This window comes from Prionailurus bengalensis, chromosome E2 (genome assembly GCF_016509475.1).
Source record: "Prionailurus bengalensis isolate Pbe53 chromosome E2, Fcat_Pben_1.1_paternal_pri, whole genome shotgun sequence".
In the NCBI taxonomy this organism is placed as follows: Eukaryota; Metazoa; Chordata; class Mammalia; order Carnivora; family Felidae; genus Prionailurus; species Prionailurus bengalensis.
Genome location: NC_057352.1, coordinates 61,193,419 through 61,213,310, shown reverse-complemented (window position 1 = coordinate 61,213,310; position 19,892 = coordinate 61,193,419). Strand labels below are relative to the sequence as shown.

General features: G+C 67.4%; 1 protein-coding gene across 1 annotated transcript in view; it reads left to right on the top strand.

The window, feature by feature from the left end:
- The first annotated feature begins 817 nt into the window (after positions 1–817).
- The window catches only part of PIEZO1 (piezo type mechanosensitive ion channel component 1), a 53,692-nt gene continuing 34,617 nt past the window's right edge, over positions 818–19,892 (top strand). The window contains 1 exon segment of the mRNA XM_043599878.1: positions 818–1,162. Coding sequence (XP_043455813.1) covers positions 1,099–1,162 — 64 coding nt within the window. The 5' untranslated portion in view covers positions 818–1,098.

Genomic DNA, 19,892 nt, shown 5'->3' with positions numbered 1-19,892 from the left:
GGCTCTGGCCTTGGGCAGGAACCCCAGGGCTCCAAATCTCACAGGGTTCTAGAAAAAGGCCAGGGTCAGACTCGAGGCCAGCAGGAATTGGGGCAGGAACAAGCGGGCAGAAGCGAGGCGGGGGACAAAACCAGGCAGCGATAAACAGCGGCCTTCCCAAAGTCGGGCTCCCTGGCTTTGGCAGAGTCGGAGCGGGCCAGTGCTGGCTGCAGGCTGTCTGGCTCCCGACCACACGCACGGGTCCCGCTCCCTCCGCCCACTCTGGGACTCAGGACCCGGGTCCAGCCACACTCATGTGGGCCCTTCTCCGCTCTCCTTTCCGAGCTCACCTCAGCGGCGGCAAAGGCCAAACTGACGTGGCCTGGCCGACGTGCCCCGCACGCCCTGGACTCAGACCCCGGCTTCTCCACCCGCGGGGGCCGCGGGACCAGGCGGCCGTCCCTGCGCCTTAGCACAGCGACCCGGTGGCGGCCCCGAGCCACCCCGCGGTCCCCAGGGGGCGCTGCGCGCTCCCGTCCCCGGGAGCAAAGCGAAAGTCGCTCCGGCCACGCGGGGCCCGGTGGCGCGTGGGGCGCCGCCCGGGGAGCCGCGCGCTGGGGGGCCCTTTCCCCCGCGCACCCCCCCCCCCCGCCCCGAGAGGCGACGCCGCGCTCTCGGGGCGCGGGCTCTTCCCGGGGCGCCTGCCCACGGGGGCGTCCGGGCCGCAGGGCTGGCGCGGCGCGCGGGCCGTCGGGGAAGCGCGGGGGCGGGCACGCCGCGGAGGGCGGGCGGCGGGCGGGGGCCGAGCTTATAAAGGCCCGGGGCGGGGAGGGAGCGCGCCGCCAAGCCGCCGTCCGGCCCTGCTCGGCCTCCGCCCGCCACCGCCGAGAGCCGCGCGCTGCGCTCCTCCGCGGGGCAGGGCTGGCACCGGAGCGGGCGCCGCGGGCCGCGGGCCGAGGACGCGGAGGAGGCGGAGGAGGCGGCGCTCGGGTCGCCCCCCCGGGGGTCCTGGCCGCGGCGCGCGGCACGTGCGCCTCCCCGCCCTGCGCGCCATGTCCCCCGCCTAGCGCCGCGGCGGCGGAGCGACCACCCCCGACCGGCCCCGCGGGCCCCCCGGGCATGGGGCGGCACGTGCTCGGCCCGGTCCTTTACTGGCTGCTGCTGCCCTTCGCGCTCCTGGCCGGTGAGTGCGCGCGGGGCGCGGGGGCTCCGGGCCGGACGAGGGCGCCGCGGGCCCGCTCCCCCTTCCCGGCGCGGACGCCCAGCGAGGAGATTCCCCGGGACGCGCGGCCCGCGGCGCCCGCATTCCAGACGCATGAGAGCGCCGGGGAGGGAGGGCGGCGGCGGGGTGGGGGGGGGTGGCACCCGGGAGCCGGGGGGGGGGTGGAGGGGAGGTGGCACCGGGGGGTCGGGGTAGGGGTGTGGGGGGGAGGTGGCACCGGGCGCCCGGGGTCGGCGGGTGGGGGCGGAGGTGGCGCCCGGGGGAGCCGGCCGGCGAGCGCGCGGGGGGCGGCTGGTGCCACCGCCGCGATGTGGGGAAGTTCCGGGCACCGGGGCGAGGGCGTGCTCACGAGGGAGGGCCGCAGCGCTGAGGAGGGGGCACCGATCTCTTTCCCTGTTTCGCGTTAAAAAAAAAAAAAACCAAAAAAAAAAACAAAAAACGCGCAAACTTGCATCACGACTTCCTGACCAATCTGGGAGAAGGCGGGCTTCCTGCCTGGAGCTGTTTAATCTGGAGGCTCCCGGAGCCCAGCTAACCTCCCGACGGTTCCCATCGCTCAGATCGGCTCCCTTTCCCCTTCCCGGCCCCACCCCCGCGGCCTGGGGCAGGCCTCTGCTTTGGGAAAGATAGTTTAAGTTTCTCCCTGCCCTTCCCGGCGCCCTGGCTTACTCTCCAGGGTCTGTCTAGGGCCGGAGGGGGAACACCCCCCCAGAAGGCTCCGGCCTTAGTATTAGAGCTGAGGGTCCCCCACCCTGGCGTCCGTGTCCCTTCCGGAAAGGTCACTGGGTTCTTGGTGCCCCTAAGGCCCCCCCTGCCTTCTCTGTGCCCAGGGCAGAGTGCCCAGGAACTGATTCCACCCTTCACTGGCCCGAGGCCCCTCCACATGAGGCCATCTTCACGGGTGTAAGCTGGAAAGCAGTCTGATTAAATTCGTTCTCGGAAACATGGAATGATGTGCATTGTGAAAGTCTGTCTGTTGGGTGGAAATCTGTCCGACCGTGGTGGGTGGGGTGTTTTGATTCTGAAAGTCCTTCCAGGGCCTCTTAAATCGCTCCAGGTAGGCCCCTGCCAACTTTTGTTCTAGGTAGGGGCGCGGATCCCCCGGGGCCGGGAATGTGCGGGAACTAGAGCCCGGCCGCCTGCACTGCACTCGGCCTCCCAAACAGACCGTGTTTTGATTTGTCGCAGAGGGAGACCGTGAAACAGGGGAATTTTGAGGACAGGAATCAATGGAAACCATTGAGGTCGGAGAGGAGAGCTTGAGTCAGCCCTGTGTGGACAGGGCAGCTCGGGGTCTGCTCAGGGGAGAGTTCAGGGTCACCTGGCCTATACACCATACTGGCTGGCTTCCCTCCTCTGCCTCTGGAAAGCCGGACGCACAAACAAACAGACCAGACCTAGCTAGAAGGGGTGAGGGGTGGGGTTGGGGGGGGGGGGGACAGGTAAGCTTCTCCGAGGACGGGTTTATCTCTGATCGCCCTGCAGCGCACCTGTGTCGTCCTCCGTCTGGCCTTGCCAGCTGGGAAAGGAACCCGTTAGGCCTGGGGGGGGGGGGGGCACTGTGGAGGTGGGGCCCCTTCCTGAAGGACACACCTCCCCCCAGCTGGTGAGCGTTCTGGTGCACGGTGGCAGACTGGTCCGGGAATGGGCCACAGAGTAAATATTTTCACATCATGAACTCTTCTGATATTTTTTCCACCCATTGAAACCTGTAAAAACCATTCCCAGGAGCCCGATTTCGGCCCACGGCCAGAGCCTGCTGGCCTGATAGTCAGGGCTCCCGGGTTGCCTGGCTCCTGGCTGTTCCCCGTGTGGGTGATGGATGCTGGCTGTGGCTCAGGGTTCCCACCTGGGCCGTACTGGAGTCACCTGGGGAGCTTGTCAACTACTGATGGTGAATTCACGGTGCCCTTTGCTCAGTTTCAAATAAAGTCTATTTAAGAAAAAAACCCTGACGCCCAAGCCGTGCCCCACGCCGATTCTGTGCCTGGGTGTAGGGCTTGGGCCTCAGTATTTTTTCTTGAGCTCTGGGGGAGGGTGTTGTGGAACCGACTGAGAGCCCTGCGGATGATACCTGAGACTCTGGAGGCTGGTCTCCTGTCCTGGGCGTGGGCAGCTCCCCGGGGACCCTCCTGCTGTCCCTCTGATGGCAAGACCGGCTGCCATTGGCTCTCCTGCTTTTCTGTGTGCCTCCTCGTCCTCTGCCAGGCTTTGGCTGGAAATGGTTGGTTCCGCGGTGTTCTGGAAGTGTGTGTGTGCGCGGATGCCGGGTGAGGCGTTTGGATGTTGGTCACGTGTGCCCCGTGCCGGCTCGGGCAACGGCCACGGTGAGGGCTCGGGCCATGCTGGGGTGCCCCTCCGTTACCCCACGCCACTCCCTGGACAGCCTGACTCTGCCCCTGCACCATGGCAGACGCTCCCCGGCTCTCAGCTCCTCTGCTGGCCCTGAAACCCTGGGGGGGGCGGGGAGGTCCCAGAGCTGGAAGCTTCTAGAGAGATGTCCGGGCAGGACATTTTGTGATTCCCGTAGGATAGGCCACGCCTTCTGGCCCGGGCCTACCGGGACAGCCAGAAACACACTTGGCCGTCTGCAGGGAAGGTGGCTACACCATGGTAACTCTTCACCAACTACGGGAAACCCACGTGGCACGGCAGCCTGGCCTTGCCTGTCGGCCTCCCCCTGCACCCGGCGTCACCTGCGCCACCCGGTCCCTGAGAAGCATTGCCGTTCAGAATGGGGACACTTCCTTCTTCTCACCGTCACTGTCCCGACACTCTCGTGACCAGGCAGGCAGGGACAGGGGTGGATTCGCAGTGAGTCATTGTGCTCAGAACCAGTGTGGAGCCTGGGGCCGTCCCGCTCCCAGGCCCGTGCTCCCTGCGGGTCCCGCTAGGGAGGGAAGCACCCGGAGCCGGGTGGCCGCGGAGCTGGGGTGGCCCTGGGAAGACTGAGTGAGTCAGCAGGATGGAGGAGGCTGGGTGACAGGACCCCGGGTGTGTGTGCGCACACGTGTTGGGGGAGCTGACCAGGGGTCACCTGCGCTCGTCCCCCTGGCGGCGGGATGCGGAGAGCCCCCCGCCGGCCAGGAAGGGTCCTGCAGAGGAAGTGTGTGCGCTGGGGGTGGGAGGAGTCCCCGGTCTCAGATCCCGGCCCCAGGGCTGCTTCCTGGGCGGTGTCTGCTCTTCTGACCCAGCACTAAATTTGCTTCTGGGGCTCGGAAGATGGAGGGGAGGAAGAGTGGGCCTTGGGGACTCTGCCCTGATGGGCCCCGGGGGCTCCGAGCGCAGCTGCGGGGGACTGCCCTCCGTGGTGCGGTGCTGACACAGGGCCAGCCCACCAGAGGGCCGGAGACACCCCTGCTGCCGCCGCCATCTTCGGGGCCCGGCGTGAGCTTCCTCTTACAGGAAGCCACCCTTGACCACTCTGGGCCTCAGGAGTCTCCTCTGACTTAGCAGTCAGCAGAACGCGGCGTTTTTCTTTGCTGCCTGTTTTATTTATTTATTTTTAAAATGTTTTTAATGTTTATTTATTTTTGAGACAGAGGCAGAGCATGAATGGGGGAGGGTCACAGAGAGAGGGAGACACAGAATGCAAAGCAGGCTCCAGGCTCCCAGCTGTCAGCACAGAGCCCGACGCGGGGCCTGAACCCATGGACCATGAGATCATGGCCTGAGCTGGAGTCGGCCGCTTAACCGGCTGGGCCACCCAGGCGCCCCTCTTTGCTACCTGTTTTAGAGACGCGTAGGCGTTGCTTACGTAGGGTTCTTCCGTAACGGAGACCTTTTTCCTTCTGGTTCCCAGGGCCCTTTCGTGCCTCCGCGTGGCGAGGGGCTCGAGCCCTACGCGAGCAGCTGGTAGGGCCGCACACGCCCGCCGTGCGGACCCACGCAGAATGTCTGCCTCCTGCCCCTGGAGGGGAGCAGCCGCGTGGCTGGAGCCTCCGGGAGAGGTGGGGCGGGGCGGGACCAGCTTCTCTCCCCTGAGCTCTGTCCCTACCCTCACCTTTGCCCTTCTCTGAGTTTTGGGTGGTTTCCGGATGAGGAACCTCAGGGTTGGGGAGCCTGATTTACTCACCTGAGGTCACGCAGGTAGGATGAAGCTTCTCCTGTCCTGGCCTGATGTTACCTGCCTGCAGGGGAACCAGGACGGAAAGTCTCTGGGACCGGGAGGGGAGGCCTGGCTGACTTCGCTGGGGCGGGGTGGGGCGGGGGGGCGGGAGGGGGCTATGTCCTGCTCTGAACTTGCCAGGCCCTCACCACTCTCTGGGCCTCAGTTTCCTCGCTTGTAAACCGGCTAATAAAAGTTGAAAGGCGGCACCCAGGTCTCTGGTCTCGGTGGTGTCTAGGAGCAGGGGCGGGGCAGGCCTCCCACACGGTCCTGGTGGGCCGGGAGCCCCAGAGCGCTTTTCCAGATGTGCGGCTCGCAGGCTGAGTGCTGGCGGTCAGCGGCCAGGTCGGGTGTCCGGGGAGCTGGGTGGGAGGGGCCACCGCCACTAGGGTCCCGTGCGCTCCAGGCTGCCGGCCAGCCACAGGCGGTGTCCGGGGAGGGGGCGGTGTGGTGTCCTGGGCGGGCTGAGGGACGGAGGGTGTCTGCAGCCTGGCCCCCGGCCACCGCGCACGACGCCCACCCGCGCAGATTCCGGAGTCTTTCCCAAATTCATTCAAACTTTCCCTCATCCAGCTCTCGTGGGACAGAGCTCTGGGCAGGAGCCTAAGTTCTGTTTTTGGGGCCAGTGGTGGGTGTGTGTGTGTGGGGGGGTTCGTTCTTCTCCCTTTCTGACCAGGCTTGCTTTCCTTGGCCGTGAAGGTCACCTGGGGCCCCCCCAGCGCCTGGCACTCTGGTCCGTAAGTGCCTTTGCTGGCTTTGTTCCTGTGGTGCCGGGCCGATCACAGATGGGGGGGAAATACAGTGCAACGGAGCCCCCAAATAACGCCTGTAGGACGCACCCCCCAGCAACACGGCACAGAGCCGAGGCTGGGCTGGGGGCTGAGCACCTGCTGGGGAGAGAAGTTGGCGGCCAGGCTGGGGAGGGGGCACCTGTCTGGAAGGAGCTGAGCCGCGGCCTGGAGGACGGGGGGGGGGGGGGGGGGGGGGGGGCGGGGGGCGGGGGGCGGGGGGGCGTCTTTTCTAGGCTCTAATCCCTTGATGGCGGCTGGTAGGAGGTGGGGGTGGAAACTGCGGAGTGCACGGTTGAGGTGGAGCCTCCCCGTTTTGATTTCCTGCTTCGTTTTCATTACACAAGTAATAGATGAATGCTTTCCCTGAAACGGTGAAATTTCAGTCAGATGAGGTAAAGTGCCCTTGGCGTCTGAGCCTGGGAAGCCACCAGGCAGTGTGCTGTCTGCTCTCATCCAAGCACGAGCAGATCCGCCGCGGGGGCCGCGCAGCACTGTGACTCAGTCTCCCCTTCCGTCCTTCCCCGTCAGGGAGTCCCTCAGTTACTGTGGCCCCTGCTCTGGGAGTCCGGGCTGCTCCCAGGTCTCCGGGACCACATCGGTGCTGTCCTCAGGTGTGAGGACAGAGGAGGGGATGGGGACCCAGGGGCTTCTGTTCGTCCCCCGGCAGATGAGGCCGAGGCCAGCCGCCCTGCGCCGTGGGGCAGCGCCCGGGCCAGCCCAGCCCGGCCCCTGGGTGACGCCAGGCCGGCCTCAGGCCGACGTGCATGGCCTCCTGCCTCCGTGCAGCCGTCTCGCGGGGACTCTGCTGAGTGGGGTGGGTCGATTTTTCTGGTGTGTTTTAATAACATAATTATAGGGAGTATTTTTAGGTTCCCTCCAACGGGCTAGCTGTTTACCAGGCTCGACCTGCACACTGGTTTTCTCCCCGAGTATATATAGCCAGGCCACTGCTCCTTCCTCGGGCTCAGGCTAAAGAGGGACCAGGCCGCCTCAGCCGCCTCCTGTGGTTTCCTCTGCCAGCGGAGCGGCGGCTGAGATGGCCCTAGAGCCAGCCGGCTCCGCAGGAGGGACAGGGGCCTCGTGGACGGCGGCGGGGGGGGGGGTGGGTGGGTGGGTACAGAGGGGCAGGGCAAGGGAGGGCCAGGCGGGGGGTCCCCAGTGGCCCCTGAGGAGGAGTCTTGATCTGTCATCCGCTGGAATCAGCAGGGCCCGTGACTGTCGGCTGAGCCCAGGGTCCAGTCCTGCCTCTGTGAGGGCGTTTCCACCCCCGCCCCGCTCACTGATTTCTGTTCATGGTTGAAACAGCGTCTAAAGCAACACCTCACCGGGTGCCTGCGGGGCTCAGTTGGCTGAGTGTCCGACTCTTGATTTCAGCTCAGGTCAGGATCTCACAGTTTGTGGGTTTGAGCCCCATCCCTGCTTGGGATTCTCTCTCTCTCTCTCCCTCCCTCTGCCCCCCCCCCCCGCTCTTCCTCTTTCAAAATAAATAAAGGAACGAGAAAGAATTCACCACTGTAACACCCTTAAAGGGGGTTTTAAGGGGAAACCACACGGTCCATCCCGGGGCCCCGCCGAGCTGGTCTCTGTCTCTCTCTGTTCTCCTTTCCTGCGTGCGGTGGCCGGGGGGGGGAGGGCACAACTCCCGAGGGCCGGTCTGTGGACCGAGGCAGGTCTGTCTCCCTTGGATGGGGGTGGGGGGGTCTTCTCACACTCCCCAAAGGAGCACGTTGCCCAGGCTGGCCGCGGTCACCCGCGCTGAGGTGCTGGGCTCCTCCTGGCAGGCTGGCACGTGTGGCCTTGTGACTTCCAGTCTAGGTGCAGCTGGGACGTGGCCTACAAGCCGCCCTCACGGGTGCAGACGTCACGGCCGGCAGCCCCGCCCCCTCCTGAACTGCCCCCTGGGCTGCAGACCTTGTTCCTTGGCCCCGACCCTGAGGCTGTGTGGCCGCCCCTCCCGCTGACCGGTCACTTGGGCACGGACCTCTGTGTCATCTCTCCGACTTCGGTGTTCACTCGTGACATGGGGCCCTGGGGGTGCCGCCGTGGAGGGAGAGTGGCCGTTGGCACAGGTCGGCCCGCCCTGGAGCCGCGACCCTCGGGCCCGTGCCTTCGGCCTGTTAGTGCATCACGCGTGTCTCCCCCGTTCCTGGGGCGGATCTCGCCCCAGGCCCCGCCCGTCCTTTCCTTTGGCCCCCACGTGCCTGTGGCTGCCCTTCCCCAGGGGCTTGGTCACTGCCACCATCTTTCGGTCTTTCACTCGGCAAGTATGTTTGGAGAGCCTGCTCCGTGGCCGGCTTCGCGGGTCCAGACGGGGCCCCAGCGGAGGACGGTCCTTGGTCCACGCCTGTGTTTTTCACTGAGGCGTCATGGGACCAAGGACGCGAGCTTAAGTGTCCGTCCGGTGCGTTTGACAGTTGAATACGGGTCACGCGAGCGCCCCCCCACCAAGCTGGTGCTTGTGCCAGAGGCACTTGGCGGTCACCCCCCACGACTGACCTCTGCCCCCCAGGTTACTTCTGCTTGCCTTCGGGGCTCACGTCGGCGGGACCGCCTGCGCTGTGCGAGTGCGGCCCGGCACCGGTCGTTGCTTCTGTCCGCTGGTCCCCGACGTGGACGCCCCCCACCCCACCGTCTTTCTGCTCCGGGTGGGTTACGGTCGCTCGCGCACACGGAGGTGGGATGGCGGGGCACGGGGCGGTGGGTGCCTCCGGGAAGCCGCCGCCGTCCCGGCGTTTCGTGGTGCCCATCCCGGGCCGGGCGCCCTCGCCAGCGCGTGCTGACCTCGGGCTGTCCCCGCTTCGAGGGCGTGACGTGGGTCCCGTGGCTTTGGACCGCGCCGCCCTGACACGACACGGTGCCCCTCACCTTCGAGGTCTCCGTTTGTGACGCGCGTCTGACAGTCACCTGCTTGAAAACGCTGGGTTGCGGGTCTTTTATGTTTGACTTGCGGCTGTTCTTTGCGGGCCTGGATTCTAAGGTCTTGGTCGGTTTCCCTGCCTCCGGTTGCCGACTCTAATCATGCCCCTGACGAGGTCTGTCGAAGAGCCGGCGTTTGTAATTCCAAGCCCTGGTAGCTCGCGCCGTGCTCTGTTTATGTGGTCAGCTTCCCACCTCCGTCGTGCGTGCTGTGGCCGCGGCCTGGGCGCCGGCCACGTGGCAGGCTTCTCGGCGTGTCCTGACCCGTGTCCTGACTCGTCTCCCGCTGCTCCTCGTGCACCTCCTGCTGTGCTCGCCCCTCGCGTGCCTGCCCAAGCCTCCCCCGGGGCCCCCGTGCCCGTCTCCAGGGGCCGCCTGCCGTGGCCGGGCCTCTCGCACTGCCCTGGCCGGCCTGTTGTGAAAGTGACGGTGAACGTGACTGTCCGGGCCTCCCGGCCCGCCGGCCCGTGTTCCCAGGATGCAGCGGACGCCTGCGTGCACTGCATGGTTTTCCTTCTCCCGACCGACTCCCCCCCCCAGGACGATCTCCCTGGCCTCACGGGTCGAGTCCGGGACAGGGCAGGAAGGCTCAGGGCCGTAAGTGTCGCACACAGCACGCCCTGTTTGGTCCTCCGGGGGCCCCGTGAGGTCCTCGCGCGTCTTCCCCGCAGACCGGCCACCCGGGAGTCCCTGCGGCCCCATGCCCTGGATCGACACGGTCCTGCGGGCAGACCTCACCAGCCCGGGGTGAGATGGTCAGGATGGTTAGGGGCAGGGGCTCGGGGTGGGGGGGGGGGCCCGTGGGCCCAGGACTGGCACCAGACGGGGTCCTCGGGACCGAACGGTTTCTTTCTTCGGCTGCGGGCCCTTGTTGCTCTGACCTCGGCAAGGACCCTCCTGCTCCAGGTCCCTTCCTGGCCGTGGACAGTGTGACCTCCCGTGGACAGAATGACTCCAGCCAGCACGGGAACAACGTGCAGGAGCCTCGTCTGGCTGGGGGCTGGCTCCACACAGAATCCTGGACGTTGGGGGCGGGGGGGGGGGTGAGCCACGGATCCCGTGTCTCTGTGTCCTGTGCCTGAGGAAACTGGGGGGACGCTGGGCCTTCCTCTTCCCGGCCCATCGGTCCTGCCCTCCGAGGCTGTGGGTGGAGACCCTACGGGGTAGGGGCTGTCCTCAGGCCTTCCAGAGTGAGGCCTCACGGGGAGGGGTCCGCACTCCATACACCAGACCCCTGCCACGCACTCCCCCCTCCCCGTCTCCCCCGAAATGGCCGGGCAGAGCGCTTGCCACATGGCTCCCTGCTCTCCGCTGTCAGAGGGCATGTTTGTCCACTCGGTCTGTACCCCTAGGTTCCCTGTGTGTCGAGCAAGGGACAAGAATTGGAAGCAGAGTCACGTGCATGTGCCAGAGGGGACGCGCTCCTCTGAAGGCTCGCTCTGAGTGGAGACCCCGGCCCCCCACGCGGATGGCGTGGAGATCGCTGTCTCCAGAGGAGGCCTGAGAAGCTTCTGGGCCAGGCCGGCCGCACCATGTTCTCCAGCCTGGGGGACACCCCAGGCGTCGCGAGGGTCAGGAGCCGCTGAGTCTCCCTTCGCGTCTCCAGGCGGTGTTGCCGGCACGTGGCAAGGCCCCGAGGTAGCGATGAGTCACCCTAGTGCAGGATTTTTTACCTCGGTCCCCGGGGTTCGTTGCCACCCGCCTCGAAGCATGAAGAGGTGGGCACAAGGTCAACGAGGCGCAGGCAGAATCAGGATGGAGGAACAGTGAGGAAGGGTCTCTACGGAGGGGGCGGTCGAAGGTGAGAGCCGGGACTGTAGGCGGGGGCCTTGACCTACAGGGTTCTGGTCGCCCCCCTCCCCTCGTTCCTTCTCGGGTCCCACCCCCATTGGCTCGATGGCCCGGATGCTGGGTTGTCCTCTCCGGTTGGCTCGATTCCATCGGGCGAGGGGCGGTCCGTGGCCACATCGTTCGTTCCCTGTGGGTCACACGTTTTACGTCCACTCCTTGTGCCTAGTCGGGTCTTTTGTCAGATTCCTGAGGGGACCTGAGGGGACTCCGTGCCGCCTGTCACATTCTTAAGAGGAACCCTACCCCCGAGGGGGTTTGCTGCGGTCAGACGCTCCCAGCAGTGTTCCAGGGTCTGCATTTTCGCCTCTCCCTCTCTGCCTGTTTTGTTTGGTCCTCTCTCTCCCTGTCACACTAGTGGCCGTGCGGGGACTGGGCCTCCCACCGGGACGACCCCGGGCAGCACCTGTTCGTACTTGCTCCTGGCACTTCCGTGAATCTGTGTCCTGTCTCCCCCCTGTTCTGTGTGCGGATGGAGAGCGGAGGGCCCCCTGGGGCTGCCTTGGGACCTCAGCTGCCCTCTGCCGGTCCTGAACACTGTCCCTGGGGCGCCCCCGGGTACAGCCGTGCTGGGGTTCAGGTCGAGTGTGTGTGTCCCGCAGCAAGAGTCCTCAGAACCACTGGTTTAGGGGCGCCCGGGGGGCTCAGTGGGTGAAGCGTCCGACTCTTGATTTCGGCTCAGGTCGGGGTCTCACGGCTCGTGGGATCGAGCCCCGCCTCGGGCTCTGTGCTGACAGCGTGGAGCCTGCTCGGGATTCTCTCTCCCCTCTTCCTTTCTCTGCCCGTCCCCCACTCGTGTGCGCACATGCTGTCTCCTCTCTCAAAAATAAATAAATATTAAGAAAGCCCCACTGGTTCATGAGGCCACACGTAGGTGCCTGTGGAACGGAGACCGTGGGAGGGGAAATGCCCGGCGAAGCTTCTCTGTGCTGGCCCCAAATCTGGCCCTGCTGCTGGGCGCCCTGGGACACGTCCCACAGCGTCTCTGAGCCTCAAGCTCCTCGCCTTGAGAAGCAGAGCAGACCTACCTGGTGTGTTGCAGGGAGGCCTTGTGGGGCTGCCCTGCCCTCCGGGGGCCTCCCTGTGCCCCAGTCGTAAGGTCAGCACCTGCCCGGCTCAGCCGGTGGCCCTTAGGGTGACTCACCGGGCGACGTGGGCCCCGGGACCTCGTTGAGCTGGCCGCCCCTCCCGAGCCCTCGCTGCCCCGGCACGGGTGGGGCGGGGCCTCTGAACCGCGGCTCCCTGAGCGGCCCACGCCCCACCACGTCCCGCGGGCCGTCCAGGGTGCAGCTGCGGGGGCCGAGCGCTCCGGCGAGGGACCTCTTCCCTGCAGCCCCGCAGGGCGCCTGTGCTCTCACCAGGGAGGAATGTGGGGCAGCTCGGGGACGTCCCGAAGCCGAGGCGGTGGCTGCTGGGGCTGCTGTCCCCTTGGGTGGGGACAGTGGAACCTGCTGGTCTGGCCGAGTCACGGGCTGGTGGGCGCTCCCCCAGGACAGCAGCGGGGACAACCTCGTGGCTGACTTCGTGGGCCGCCGGCAGGAGGGTCCTTCCCAGCTCGGGACGCGGCCCGGCCCGGGTCCGGGCAGGTGCGTCTCTGCCCCCGCGTGGAGCCCGTGCTGGGGGGCGGGGCGCCCATCCTGACAGTTCCTCCTCCGTCCCCTCAGAGCGCTGGCGGCCGGGGAGTTTTCTGGTGCCCTCCCAGAAGGAGGCTCCCTGGCCCCGGACGCTGGGGACCGGCACCAGCCTCGGCTGGAGCCCCGGGGCAGAGGGCCGGGCCCCCTGAGGCAGCTCCCCGCTCTGAGGGTGCGGTTCCAGGCTGGTGATGGACGAGCAAGTCGGCTGTGCCCTGCGTGGCCGCCGTGAACCCCAAGCCCCCCGTCCTCACGGACCCTCCGAGGCGTCAGCCAAAGAATCAGCCTGAAAGAGGATGAGCAGACTCCCGGTCCCACAGCTGGAAGCGATGGGAGCGGGAGGTCGGCTCTGGGGCCCTGTGGCCGGTCGGAGGGGCGCGGCGTGGGGCTGGCGTCAGGGCCCAGAGGACAGGTGTCAGGCTGGTCCCTGTGAGGGTGGAAATGTGTGCGCTTGGCTGGCGGTGGGAGCGGGGAGGGGCCCGGCCAGAGGAGATCATGTCTGCTTGTGAGCGGGGATGTCCTCGGCCTTGGGGACCTCCCCACGTGGTCCCCTCCCTGGATGAGGCGGGAAGAGTAGGTTTCCGCGGGCCTGCCGGGTGCCCCGTGAGTGCGGGAGGAGCCGGCAGGCCCGCCCGGCCCCGTATCGGGCTTCCCTGGGCCACCCGCTCGCTGGGCCTCCGAGGGGCAGTTGGGGGAGGCCCGCGGGGACGCACGTCCCTTCTGTGTGTGAGTGGGAACTCTGCGGCAGCCTGGGGTCGGGGCCGGCCCGTGCCCTGTAGACGTGTGCCTTCAGGCCCCCTGGAGCCAGCGTAGCCCAGAGGTTCAGCCCTGACCCTGAGGAGCTGGAGGGGCTTGGAAGGGCGGTCAGGTCGCTGTGGTGGGCAGCGGGAAGTAAGGCCCGGTCCCGGTTTTCGCGGCTTCGGGCAGGTGGCCGAGTCTCCCGTCAGTGTCCGGCTGGAGCCCGGGCCCCGATTGGGCGTCAGCAGGCACACGTCGTGTGAACCCAGCAGACGGTGCTAGTGAAGGGCCGGCCGCTTTACTCCGGGCGTCACGCAGGGCAGCCTCTCGTGGGTGGGGTTGGTGTCCCCCTCGAGCAGATGCGGACACTGAGGCTCAGGGGCCACACGGGCACAGACTTAGAGCCAAGGCTGTGGGGACTCCAAAGCCTCGGGCCCGAAGCCATCGGGCTGCCAGGTCGGGAGGAGGTCCCTGAAGGCTGTGGCATCTCTGGTACTGTCTGACCTGCGTGTCGTGGGCGGGAGCCCCACGGTGACATCTGTCTGCCCCAGGCAGCCTTCCTGCGACAGAGTCCGGCTGAGAAGGGGTGGAGGGGGGGGGGGGCGGGAGCCGGCCTGCTTCTTTCTCACTGCCAGGAAGGACCCGCCGTCCCCGGCCTCCCCCGGGGCGGGGGGATCTGACCCTCGGGAGTGGCGCTGGCAGAGGGCGGCCGTGCCCACCGCGCCGGGCCGCGGGCGCCCCTTCGCCGCGGCCTCCCGGGACCCCCTTGCATGTCCGCTGCCTGCTGCGCCGTTCGGAATTAGATTAGTTTCCATAAAAACAGGATGCCGTGGGTGAGCCGGCAGCGTGTCCCTCTTTTTCCAGGAACTGAACATATAGCTTCAGCCAGGCCTGCCCCGTCCCCACCCGCTGTGTCCCCCAGGGCATGGGGAGCTGCGCCGTCCGCTCTCAAAGTGGCCACTTAATCGTTTCTCCTCTCGTCTGGGGAGTGTACTCCGTCACCGGGAGTCGGTGCTGACCGCCATCCGAGGCTGGCGGGGCGGTGACACTGACCGGCCCCGGGCCCTGCCCCACGACCGCACGGAACTTCAGGCCTCGGTCTGGGGGCCCGTTGAACTGAGCTGGGGGCGGGGGGGCGGGAGCCGGGCCGGGGCTGAGGGCACAGCCGTCTCGTGTGTGGCGGGGGAGCTGGGCCCTGCCGGGCGGTCCGCAGCTAGGCCAGGAGGGCCCGGTCCCGCCTGCTGCTGTCACTCACTGTCTGAGGGGCCTTGGCTTGTGACTTCCCTCCCCCGGGAGCGGGCCGCAGTGGGGCCTCCCTCCACCAAGGGCTTGTGCGGGGAGGCCAGCCCTGCCTCGGCCGAGCTGCTGGCACACACCGTGCTTGGCGCTTGGCGGGGATCTGGCGTACGGATGGGGGAGGGGCAGGGGGTTCCAGGGACGCCCGTTGCTTTCCCCGGGGCCTCTGGCATCTGGCCCCTCGGGAGCTCGGGCCCCCGCCCCTCGGCCAGTGTGCTTTTGTTCTCTCCGGCCCCAGATGGCTGCAGGAATGTCCCCTTGGAAATGACCCTGATGGGATTCTGGAGCTCCAAAGTGGCTCTTTCTGGAAGGATATCCTGAATCCCAAGCGTGTTTTTGCTGGCGGAGGGAGAGGATCGCAGGGAAATGAGCCACGGGCCCCGTACTCCGCGCCGTCCACCCTGTGGACCCCGCGCTGGCGGGCGGCACGGACCTTGGGCGCTTCTCTGCGGACACACCTCACAATGCAGGCGACTCAAGGGAGTGTTTGCGGCCCGGGTTCCGGCCGGGGAGAGCCCCAGTGCTCGCGTCCTGTGCCTGGACGCTCGGGGCAGTGGGGGCTGGGTCCCTGCTCCGGAGGCTGGCTTCCTGGGGGTGGGGCCGGGCCGGTTGTTATGAGCGGACCGTGTTGATTTTTCCCTCGGTCATTTCACGAGCTTGTTGAATTTCCAGAGAGCTCCTGGGGCCCCGGCACCCTGTCCTCCCAAGCCTGCGGCCACCTGGGCCCGGACTGCAGAGACAGGTGCTGACCGTCAGTACCAGGTGGGTCCGTCAGAGGAACGGGACCAGTGGGACGCAGACGGATGCGACATCCCACAGGAGCACCGATGTGCCCGTGCGCAGACACGCGAGAGAGGAACCCGTTTGCTCCGGGAACTGGCTGGCGCGGCCGTGGGCACGCGGCCGGCTGGGACTTCGGGCAAGAGAGGAAGTGGCAATCCCCAGTCCGCGTTCCACAGGGCAGCCCTGGAGAGCGCCTTCTTTCCCAGGGGCCTGCTCTGTGCTCTTACGGCTTTCATCCGGTTGGCTCCAGTTGCCTCCCGGAGGGTCACCTGCTGCTCTTAGGGTTCAACGTGAGTCCTCAGAAGGCAAACCTTCCTGCAGCTTGGCCAGGCTGAGACGGAAACCCCCACACGCCCGGCCCCCAAGGCCCGGTCCCAACCCTCCCGACCGGGCACTCGACCGCGCAGGTGTGCTGCTTTGTGCACGGCGCGTGTGTGTCTCGTCACATCGCCAGGCGCCCTGACAGCTGGCACAGCCCCTGACCTCCCTGCCTGATCCAGGGCGCAGATAACATATCAGGGTCCCCGCGGGCCCGGCACTCGCTCACTAGGGTGGTGCCTTCTGGAGACGGGCCCCGAGCTGGGCAGGTGTCGGCTGGGGAGAAAGGTGGTCACGGCACAAATGCTCGTCGGTGCCCCATTTCACAAAGGGGACGCCGGGGGACAGAGCGGAGGGGGTGGAGCCAGGACCTGACACGGCCCCCTGCTGAAGTACACAGACGTGACAACAGCCCCCTTCCTCAGCCTCCGGTGCTGCTCCCTAAGTTCCCTCAGCCCCGGGGAGGGCCGGGCTCCGAAGGGCCTGCGTCCCCCGCCTCTCACCTGGCCAGCCACCCCGCCCCCCACCTGCCTGCCAACAGGAGGTGGCCAGAAGGCATTCCTCTCTCCTGCCGGGAAGGGCCCCCCTAGCAGGGCCAACCGGACTCTGCGGCCGTGCGCACGAGCCACGCCGGACAGGCTGAGACTCGGGGTGCCGTGGGCTGGCTGAGTCACGGGGTGGGGCTCTGAGTCAGTGCCCCAACCCTGGGTCCTGGGCCCAGAGCTGGGGAGGAGATGCGGGTACCTGGTCTGCCCAGGGTGGACCCCCACATCTGGAAAGGCTGGCGTGGCCTCCGGAAGGCGGTAAGCGGCCCAGAGACTCCTCCGAAGCCCGGGCTGTCCGTGGGCCTGGCTGCGGCGGCCGTCCGTGCAGTGGATGCCGTCCTGGGGTTTGTGGGGAGAAGGCACTCGCAGGAGAGAGGCCGGAGGCCAGAGGATAAGGGACCCCAGCATGCAGGGAGCAGAAGGTCATTGTCCTTGAAGGGTGGTCCCAGGTCACGCTGTGAGGTCGGGTGCTGCCTCAGAAGACAGGACGGCCGCCGGGTTGTGATGCAGTCACATTCCTGGGTTGGAGGAAGGACACCCTGGGTCCTTCAGTTCGCCAGGCAGTTTCTGGAGCGCGGGCCTTGGGTCTGCGGGGCGCGTCCCAGTCCCCAGAGACTCCGATCCAGCACCGACCGCGGGGCCTGGCCCCTCGTGACCTGGCGAGCTTGAGAACCTGCGCTGGGACCCCTACCTTAAGGACCCCCACTCTCTAGATGGGTTACGCTAAATGTTGGCCGGACAAGGACCTGATAGGAAAACACGGCCGCCTTGGTTGGGGCTGTGGGAGGACGCGGTCTCCTGGGGTGCTACGCTGCCCTCCTCTGGGTCTCCTGTGAGCGTGGTCACCTCAGGGCCTTTGCACTGGATCATCCTGTGTGGGATCTCCGGGCCCTGCCCCCAAGAGGAGGGCTTCCTGGAGGCCAGTCCCAGCAGCCCCTCCCTGCTGGCTCCCACCAGACTTGTTCTCATTGACTCATTCATTGTTCCTTTGTGTCCACCATTGTCCCCAGGAGACTGGGCCCCTGGAGGCGGCGCTCTGACCCCCGTGCCCTCCGCACGTCCCTGGGCTCATGACAGCCTGACACACGATGGGCCGGGTCGAGTGTATTTATTATTGGGGTCTGTGGCGGGTGTGGACCCTTGCCGCCCTGTCTCCTGGAGCTCCATGGTCCCCTCTGGCATCCGCACGGAGGACCGGACCTCAGCGGCTCCGGGGGGGGCTGTTGTCGAGACCGGGGGAGCGGCCCCCCATCTGGCAGTCTCTGCTGGGTGGTGAGTTCTGCCCGTGTGAGGCGCCGGGTGGCCCAGGGACAGGTGCACGGCTCGGGGTCCCCTGTGTGGTGTGGCCCTGGTGACGTCGGGCACTCCTGTAGGGGCAGGTCAGTCATCAACGAGCCCGGGATCCGGGGCGGTCGGGGGTGCGGCGCCCGCGGGGTCTCCGTTCGCCCGGAGCTCGCCATCAAACCCTGTCTGCCGTAGTCTGCTCAGCCCGAGAGGCCTCTGGACCCTGGGGTCAGCCAGCCGGAGGGCATCGGGACTTGTCCGAGACCCGGGGCCTCTCTGCGCACTCGGACAACCGGCGCCGCGACCGGGGGGCAGGACCCCCTCGGGTGTTAGGACTATGGTTCCTGCAGCCCCTCACCCTCAGGAGAGGTCCCACAGCTGACCCCCTCCCCCCACGCACCTCGTCAGACCCTCAGTCACGTGGAGGGCAGGGTCACAGCTGCGGCCCCCGCCCTCTGGGTGAAGTGCCAGCGGGTCACGGAGGAGCAGGTCCCGCCGGCCCGGGACCGCCCACCCCACGGGCCACATCCGCTCGGCACCCGAAGCCGGAGCTCCGGGTGTCACAGGTGTCACTCGCCCTGGCCTGAGCTGCCGGCCCGCTCTCTGCCCGGGTCCTGCGCCCGAGGGGCCGCCTGACCTGTGGGGTGTGAGTTGGCCGTCCAGGAAAGAGCCCGCGGGGCACAGGGAACCGCCAGGGCCGGGTCTCCACGTGGGCGCCGGGCGCAGGCCCCTGGCCACCTCGTCTGCCCTGCTCCGCGCAGAGCCCCTTTCCCTGTGGCTGGAGGATGTCCTGCTGGTCCCTGGGAAGTCTCGGCGGTGGGGACTCGGGAGGGTGGTGACCTGAGGACGTGCTGAGGGCCCTGGACGGGGCTGGCCCGTGCGGAGACCCACCCGGGGGGCTCTAGCCCGCCAGCCCCCACGCGTGCCAGCCGCCGGCTGGGGGACGTCGTGTTGTCAGCTCGCTCCTCCCTGGGGCCCCTTCCCGGGCCAGGCCCCTGAGCTCCGAGTGGCCCTGGTGGGGGTTGTTGCCAAACCCCGTCCTCGCAGAGGTGGGTGGGGGCGCCGCGTGGGGCCCGGTCCCTAAACTCCATTCCTGGGCGCCCCGCCCCCCGGCTGTTTACCTGCAGCCTGTGGCCTGTGCCTCCCGGGAGGTCCCTCCCTGTGGAATGCGGCCCCGCCCGTGCCTGGAGTCCGGCCTCCTCTCTGGAGGGTTCCTCTGGGCAGGGTGGCCGGCTGCTGACCCTTCACGGGAACAGAGCCCGCGACAAACACGACGTCTGAGGAAATGCAGGTCCTGCCCCTGGGTGGGGCCGCCTGAGTCTGACGTGAAGGGATGCTTTGCTGGTGGCAACGGGCACTCGGTGGGTGTCTGGGCAGCGTCCCGGGGAGAAGCACGGAAGAGCTGAGCCCCCTCCAGGCAGGGGAACGTGCTCCAGAGCTGGGGGCCAGGAGGTGGCCCCACTTGTGACACGTTGGGGTCAGAAGGCCTGTGAATGGTCGTAGAGGCCAGGCCACCCGCGCCGTGCACCCACCCCTGGCTTTGAGGTGCCTGCCGTGCACGGCGGGGGCTCTTGTGGTGTCTGTTGGGTCCCCAGGTCCCCGGACACCATGCAGGTCATACCCCCACCCATGCTGTCCCTCTGTGCCCTGCACTGTCCGCCTGGGGCTGCGTGTGGCTGGGAGGGCAGCTGGGCCGCGAGCCATCAGGCGCCCCCAACCTGAGGACTGTGTGTGAGGACGTGGCAGGTGTCCCTCCTGTGGGGTCCCTCTGTGTTTGGCTCTCAGTGGCCGCCAGGCCCTCCTCAGGCCAGCCTCACGGAGCTGGTGGTGGAGGGGGAGGGGCCTGGCCGTCAGGTGAGCCATAAAACCAGTGTCCGGACCCCACGCTAATTAAACCTCGGCCGGCGGCACGGGGCCCCGGGCTCTTGGCTGGGCTCCAAGTAGGTAACACGGCGTTCTTGGCCGTGGCCCGCGGGGACCCTCGCTGTGCCCTGTGTCTCCCCCCATGAGGCTGTGGGAGGCCCTCTGCGGACTTCAGGCCAGCCTTTTCCTGTGAGAGGAGAGGGTCCTCGGTGGGTCCCTGAGTTTCTTCACTTCGTAAACCATGAGGGGCTCCTGTGGCCGTTTCTCCCCCCACCCCACCCGTGGCTGGTGCCCCTGTCCCCGGGGCGGCGTCTGGCAGGTCCTACCCCAGGGCCGCGTGGCGCTCTGGGGGCCAGAGGCCCCAACGGCCGGCGTGTGGCCAGTGCTGGAGTTGCTAAGGGACAGAGTGCCAGGCCCCTCAGCAGAGCTCTCTGGGTGGGGTGCTGCGGGGCGTACTCTGGAAAGCATCTCTGGGGTGGCGGGGGGCAGGTGTTGGGGCGTCTGAGTGGAGCCTGGTCCCAGGAGGCCTGCGGGTGTGGCGGGCACAGCCCTCACTCCCCTCCCGCCCCT